The sequence below is a fragment of the Agaricus bisporus genome, assembly GCF_000300575.1.
Source record: "Agaricus bisporus var. bisporus H97 unplaced genomic scaffold AGABI2scaffold_2, whole genome shotgun sequence".
In the NCBI taxonomy this organism is placed as follows: domain Eukaryota; kingdom Fungi; phylum Basidiomycota; class Agaricomycetes; order Agaricales; family Agaricaceae; genus Agaricus; species Agaricus bisporus.
Genome location: NW_006267355.1, coordinates 675,001 through 681,000, shown reverse-complemented (window position 1 = coordinate 681,000; position 6,000 = coordinate 675,001). Strand labels below are relative to the sequence as shown.

The 6,000-nt window shown below is 48.0% G+C and overlaps 4 protein-coding genes across 4 annotated transcripts; 2 read left to right on the top strand and 2 right to left on the bottom strand.

Annotated features, from left to right (window-relative positions):
* Window positions 1-348: 348 nt before the first annotated feature.
* Window positions 349-1,791, bottom strand: AGABI2DRAFT_190327 (hypothetical protein). The gene is made up of 5 exons (XM_006457872.1): window positions 1,721-1,791; window positions 1,616-1,671; window positions 1,139-1,562; window positions 700-1,081; window positions 349-648 (listed from the first exon to the last, which is right to left on the bottom strand). The coding sequence occupies exons 1-5, from the start codon at window positions 1,730-1,732 to the stop codon at window positions 572-574; spliced, it is 951 nt and encodes a 316-aa protein (XP_006457935.1). The 5' UTR covers window positions 1,733-1,791; the 3' UTR covers window positions 349-571.
* A 6-nt stretch (window positions 1,792-1,797) lies between these two features.
* AGABI2DRAFT_190326 (hypothetical protein) lies at window positions 1,798-2,570 on the bottom strand. The gene is made up of 2 exons (XM_006457871.1): window positions 2,352-2,570; window positions 1,798-2,298 (listed from the first exon to the last, which is right to left on the bottom strand). Exons 1-2 carry the CDS (start codon window positions 2,561-2,563, stop codon window positions 1,884-1,886), a joined length of 627 nt encoding a protein of 208 aa, XP_006457934.1. The 5' UTR covers window positions 2,564-2,570; the 3' UTR covers window positions 1,798-1,883.
* A 668-nt stretch (window positions 2,571-3,238) lies between these two features.
* AGABI2DRAFT_133770 (hypothetical protein) lies at window positions 3,239-4,540 on the top strand. Its single transcript, XM_006457870.1, has 3 exons — window positions 3,239-4,065; window positions 4,130-4,252; window positions 4,317-4,540. Exons 1-3 carry the CDS (start codon window positions 4,027-4,029, stop codon window positions 4,347-4,349), a joined length of 195 nt encoding a protein of 64 aa, XP_006457933.1. The 5' UTR covers window positions 3,239-4,026; the 3' UTR covers window positions 4,350-4,540.
* A 742-nt stretch (window positions 4,541-5,282) lies between these two features.
* Window positions 5,283-5,976, top strand: AGABI2DRAFT_199018 (hypothetical protein; the record flags this gene model as incomplete). The annotated part of the gene is made up of 4 exons (XM_006457869.1): window positions 5,283-5,368; window positions 5,418-5,436; window positions 5,490-5,623; window positions 5,675-5,976. Exons 1-4 carry the CDS (start codon window positions 5,308-5,310, stop codon window positions 5,974-5,976), a joined length of 516 nt encoding a protein of 171 aa, XP_006457932.1. The 5' UTR covers window positions 5,283-5,307.
* Window positions 5,977-6,000: the final 24 nt, after the last annotated feature.

Sequence of the window (6,000 nt, the reverse complement as noted above, 5' to 3'; positions counted from 1 at the left end):
CCCCCGCAACTCAACTTTTACAGCCTTCTAAAGCTTCGGTCTTCTCGTCGTCGAAACGGTCACAGGTTCCTTCTGTATCTAAAGCGCATCAACCGCGACGTCGCTCTCTTGAATCAGTCCTTTCGGAAGTTCCATTTCCCCTTACTGGAACTAAAGCTAGTTCTGTGAAGGCAATAATGGAGCAACATCTAAAGGAGTCACCCTATTCACCTCCTTCTGGGACAAAGGCAGCAGCCGTTAGGGCTAGTCAGCACCAATTACGCTCACGGAAGCAGCGATACTAGCATGAAATCGATATAAGTATCGTTGATACAAGTGCTGACAGATGCTTTTTGAACTCACATATGATTTTATCATGCTATATCTCTGTATATTATTGAATAATGTAAAAGTCCTAATGTGCAACAACATAAAGGAATCGAGACTATGGGACTAAGCGATAAGAAATGGCGAGAAAGTCTATGGTCACAATTACGTATTAACAATAAGTTTAAGAATAAAAACTTCGGGAACCGGAAGGATTTTTAACTTGGATGGGATGGAGATAGGGGGCGAAATTTCAACCTTGCTGTCAGCCGAGACTATCCACCTGAAGCGTTTCGAATTTGCTTCGTGCCAGACGGATATTGAGTTTAACGGCCGCCGTTTCTGCGCGATGGATGGATCAATAAGATCAATAACAGCTTGGGAAGCACCAACCTATTGTAGGGTCATGAAGAATGACGAGAACGTAAGTGTTCCTGGTCAATTCATCCAAGACAGCGCTAAAGTCAGGCAGATCAACTTCGAAGGTATGGAACTCTTCTCGGACACGGGAGCATGTGTATTTGAACGCCTTCACAAGTTCAGAAGTACGTTCGTACCGTGTGGATTCGAGTTGATGGTCAGATCCGTCCTTAGCGTATGTCGGCACGGCGGATGATGCTACACCAGAACCAGAGGATGAAGTAGCTATGACGAGGAAAGTTGTGCGTTCGAATAGAATGACTTCGGTTGCACCACACGCTTGGGCGAAAATGGACAGATGCTTCGAAAGAATGCCGGCATTTGGGATGAGAGTGTGAACGATACTTGACCAAGCCTGGTACGATTGGTCCAGGTCAGAAGAATGAAGGGTCAGAGGAGGGCGAGAGCATACCTTGTACAGGGTCTGGTCAAAAATGGTTGTTCCAAACACGGAGATGGCGACATCGCCGCTGGCTTCTTCCAATTCCAACCGCTTTTTTTCGAGGAGTTGTTGCGGTTCGCGGACGAGGTCCATTTTATGTAGAAGGAGGAAAATGGCAGCATCTGGGCTGTAGTAGCGTAGACCGTCGAGGCAGTCACGGTAATACTCCATATCTTTTTCGGCCTCGGCAGACTCGATGTCAAAGACATAGATCATAACGCCAACTTGTTGGAATATGGTGGACCGTTGAGTTGTCAAATATGAGTCCATGAAAGAGTCTTGACCACCACAGTCCCACAAGTTGAGGATGAGGTCACCGAGAAACCGAACATGGTTTTGTTCCACATCGATTGTAGCACCCAAGCGCGACGTGAGAGAGGCCGGATTGTTCGAACTGGTGAACAAGATGGGCAAGCCAAGGAGGAGAAACGAGAGGTTTTTGCTCACAAGATCAGTGATCTCATGGATGTCTTCCCACTGCCGGAGGCACCCATGAGAAGGACCTACGTGACAGTCAGCCAGAGACAGATGTCGAGAGGCAGACGCATTCACCTTTTTCTTCATGGCTGGCGGAAGGAAGGAAGGGCGGGGAAGGACGGGAAAGAGTGGTGGGGGTTTGGGAGAGAGAAACCGGCAGGGAAACCGGCGCACGCGTCCCGGCGTATGCGCCACTAAAGTCTATATACCATATAATACATGATATTATCCACACATTTTACACAAACTTGCCCTCGCCCCAACGCCTCGTTTGCGTCGCCATTTCAATCGCAGCAATGCCCCAGTCCTCTCCGTGGTTGTGGCCCTTGTCCTCGCCCTTGCCCAGACCCGCCCGTTCCAGTGCCTGGTCGTCGTTCAGGGCAGTCAATACCCCGAAGATAACCGGTACCCCGGTATCCAGCTGGACGCGCATTAGTGCATGGCTAACACTGTCGCAGATGTATTCGAAATGCATGGTCGCTCCCTTGATGAGTACGCCAATCGCGATGACGGCGTCAAACGGACCGGTGGCGGTAGGCAGGGCGGGCGTGCCTGAGCGCGATATGGGATTAGGGGTGCTGCTTCCTAGATTCAATCCTCCGAGTAGGTCTGTTGCGTTCGCATTTGCCTGGATATGCGAGCCAGCGATTACCCTGTCGTAATAGGTTTGTTAATCTTATTAAGTAGACCATTCTTGTATGCATACTTTTGGCAAGCGAACGGAAGCTCGAAGCTTCCCGGGACGGATTGGATGATGATGTTGTTCTCTTTGACGCCTCGCTCTTTGAGTTTGGCGACTGCGCCTGAAACGAGGGCATCGATGATGACTCTGTTCCACCGGGCGTGGACGATGGCGACGCGTAGGGCAGAGCCGTCGTAGGCCACTTCGGTCTGCGATATGCCTTTGATGGTGCTCATCGTCGAGAAATGAGCGATAAGCGTGGGACATTATTGCCTTTCCCACCCCATCAAAAAAAGTTGCTGCTCTCCCCCATACCCTCATGGACAGGAATCTCGCCAGTCAGTCTACCCGCGTGCTGTTTCCGGCATCCCCTTGCTCATCGTACAAGCCCCACAGCGACATATACCCTCATATATGCTTTTCTAACAGACAAGTCTCTCAAAAAAACTGCTCAGGCGCTCAAGAAGGAAGTCAGAGATGTCGTCGTTCTCAAGGACGGTCTCAAACTTGAGAGTCCTTCTCTAGAAGTTATATTGCAGCAATGGAAAGCCCAAGAGGAACAGAAAATCAAGCCAACTCCGTACGTTGCATGGTCATTTCATGTGGCGGTCGTGCTCATTTATTCTCAGATCGTCCAAGGTTGACAGTATGTCTTCACTCCATTTTGCATCCCCTTGTGATTTATCGTTCAGCATTAGGTTCCTCGTCATCAGACTCTTCCGGTTCAGATTCGGAATCGAGCTCGGATTCAGACTCTGACTCGGACTCTGATCATACAGCAACGAAAACGAAGGAACCGGCCAAAGCCCAATCTCATGTTAAGAAAAAAGGAGCCTCTTCCGATTCTAGCGGTATGTGGTCTTCCAAATGCTCGACGCTATGACGCTTACTTTGCCAGACTCGTCCGAAAGTGATAGCGAGAGCTCCTCGGAATCAGGTTCGTAGCCGTCAATAGGCATATGTCTTCCGGGCCAGCTCACTATATTTGACAGAGGATGAATCCAATAATCCCGAGTCTAATATCAAATCTAAAACCAAAACTTCCCCACCAAAAGTCACCTTGAACGGAAGCGATTCTAGCAAGACACTCTCAACCGGTGAAGGCAGCTCATCGGAATCGGATAACGATTCTGACTCCAGCTCTTCTTCCGGATCCTCATCAGACTCCGATTCCGATTCGTCTTCTACGTCGACAGTCCAGCTCAAGAAGAAACCTATTGCATCTTCTGCCCAAAAAGCCAACAAGGACGGTGACAGCAGCTCTTCATCAAGTGATGCTGACTCCGATTCAACCGGGGAGCCTGAGGCCGAACGTCCTAAAACAAAAGTGAAGGGAAAGGTTCCAGGGAAAAATACAAAAGCACCACCAAGTTCCAATAGTAGCAATAGTTCGGAAAGCAACTCAGACTCGGATTCCAGCTCGAGTTCTGATTCTGATTCGGACGCTGACTCCGAACCTCAATCTAATTCCAAGCGGAAAGCACCCAAGAAATCCGCCGAGGTGGCGACTAAGAAGCGCAAAATATCTGACGATGGTGCAGCTGTTGCGACAGCCACATCTAGTACCGTACCCGAACCCGCGAGTGCAAACCGAAGAACAAACGAGGAAAGTTTGCCTTCAGGCCATTCTAATAAGAACGGCGGGAAAAAGGGCCCGCAGAACGGTGTTCGATTTCAACGCATAAAGGACGACTCTGTGATGGCCGATTCAATTATGGATAATCGTTACGAAAACAAGGTAAGGTTATCGGCCGATAGACCATCTCCTTCCTAAACCATCTGATCGCATATCCGTACAACAGGCGAAACCTTCGAATGATTATGGTCAGCGCGCTCATGCAGATCTCATCGTCACCCGGGGGGCTGGTTTCCGCAAGGAGAAGAACAAGAAAAAGAAGGGAAGCTACAAAGGCGGTGAAATCACTGTGAGCATATTCGTTCTATTCATCGCTAAGTTAACAACCATATCCCTTTTTCAACGCCTCACAGATGCAGAGTCATAGCTTTAAATTCACGGATTAGACGACTTGTGTTCACGAGATTCAACTAGTGGGGATGGGGTGAGGTCTTAGGTGACTGAGGTGTTTGCTGATGCTTCTTGCGAATCTTTTTTTTCTTCTGTTGGTGTGTACATCTGTGAATGATCTCTATCACTAATCTACTTTGCACTCCGATGGTAAATGTCATGTTCCGACAGAGCATGACTTTTGGCCTCCAACTGAAAACGCAATAACGTCTCAAGTTCTGTGAAGGTTCTTGCAAACTGCGATGGTCATTACTCGTGCGCCACGTGCTTGAGGATATTGAGTAATTCCGGCGCTCGGAAACATAAATATCAATTGTATCCGTACATCCTCGGGACACTCACCATCAATTGTTTAGTTGAGTCGTGCATCATTTTGCTTTTACACGGGTGCTGTTGTACAGTCTCGGGTGCATTTTGTCCCCCTGCCATGAGCTTATCAGGTCTTTCTCACTCCTCTGAAACTCTTTTCGGCTCTATTCTGCCGTTGCGATCTCGGGAGCAGACGTAGAAAATGACAATTGGACTTGATGAGGGGGCCATATATATCTCTACAAGGAAGGGCTTCCATGTCTGGGGAACATCTATTTACCCAAACGTTGTCTGTCCTGCCTACTTTTAATCAACCGACACGCTCTAGCTCTCTCTATCTCTCTCTGTGTTTCTCTTTGATATTCGCTGAGCATGACTTCCGACAAAACCAAATCTCGAGGCACCAAAGGCTTTTCTCAATTCATCGGCAGATGGGTGTACGAACCTATACAGAGATATCTTTCGTCAGGGCCTTCTGCACGACATTCCTCTGAAGCTGTACATGCTGAAGATGCTACTGTAAAATCAAGTGCCGCCCAGGTTAAGTATTCAACCTTGATGCTTGCTGATGGTGCGAAACTCGCGTATGAGATATTGGGATCTCAACATTTGGGCAAGATGACACCGGTCGTGGTGGTGTGCGGTATGGCTGCCATACGAGGCGACAATGACACAGTGATCAACGTATTGGCGAAGACCTATCCAGGTATATTCGAAATTATAATGTTAAGAATTGTGGCTAATTACTTTTCCAGTATTGGTGTATGATCATCGGTGAGCTTGCACTCGTTGGTAGACTCGATATATCATTGATTACCGACCGGCAGAGGAATGGGAGACTCGTCGCTGAGTCCAAAAGGAGATGAAGAGATTTCGATCGAGATGATGGCGAGGGACCTCCTCTTCTTGCTGGCCAAACTTGGCTGGGAAGAAATTATATTATGTGGTCATTCCATGGGTGGTAAGGAAATACTCAATTGCTATTCGAACATTGAGTTAAAACTTTCACTAGGTACCATAGCTCAGCAATTACTAGTTCTCCCTTATCACCCAACAGCGCCAGCAATTCTACATTTCAAGGTCACGCACCTACTCTTAATAGCCACGCGTTGTAAAGTCACTGAGGGTGGGGGACTGCCTATCAAATCTGTTCCTGGAAAACCACGCTCGCTAGAAGAAAGGAAAGAGGGCGCTAAACGAGTTATAGCTGCTACTCTTGATCCAGAGTGGATTAAATCCAATACTGAACGCTTCAACCAGCTGCTAGGAAAGGCTGTGAACAATAATTTGTGGTTTGTATACATATTTCACTGATCTGATGGTTTTGCTGACTTTACC

What these genes read in the sequence shown, in the direction of transcription:
- AGABI2DRAFT_133770 (XM_006457870.1), top strand. Translation starts at nt 4,027, where the DNA reads ATGGCCGATTCAATTATGGATAATCGTTACGAAAACAAG. An exon ending in ATAATCGTTACGAAAACAAG is followed by an intron (nt 4,066 to 4,129) that starts GTAAGGTTATCG and finishes TCCGTACAACAG; the next exon opens with GCGAAACCTTCGAATGATTA. An exon ending in ACAAAGGCGGTGAAATCACT is followed by an intron (nt 4,253 to 4,316) that starts GTGAGCATATTC and finishes AACGCCTCACAG; the next exon opens with ATGCAGAGTCATAGCTTTAA.
- AGABI2DRAFT_190326 (XM_006457871.1), bottom strand. Translation starts at nt 2,563, where the DNA reads ATGAGCACCATCAAAGGCATATCGCAGACCGAAGTGGCCTACGACGGC. An exon ending in CTTCCGTTCGCTTGCCAAAA is followed by an intron (nt 2,299 to 2,351) that starts GTATGCATACAA and finishes CTATTACGACAG; the next exon opens with GGTAATCGCTGGCTCGCATA.
- AGABI2DRAFT_190327 (XM_006457872.1), bottom strand. An exon ending in TCCATGAGATCACTGATCTT is followed by an intron (nt 1,563 to 1,615) that starts GTGAGCAAAAAC and finishes CTTGTTCACCAG; the next exon opens with TTCGAACAATCCGGCCTCTC. An exon ending in TTGACCAGACCCTGTACAAG is followed by an intron (nt 1,082 to 1,138) that starts GTATGCTCTCGC and finishes CAATCGTACCAG; the next exon opens with GCTTGGTCAAGTATCGTTCA.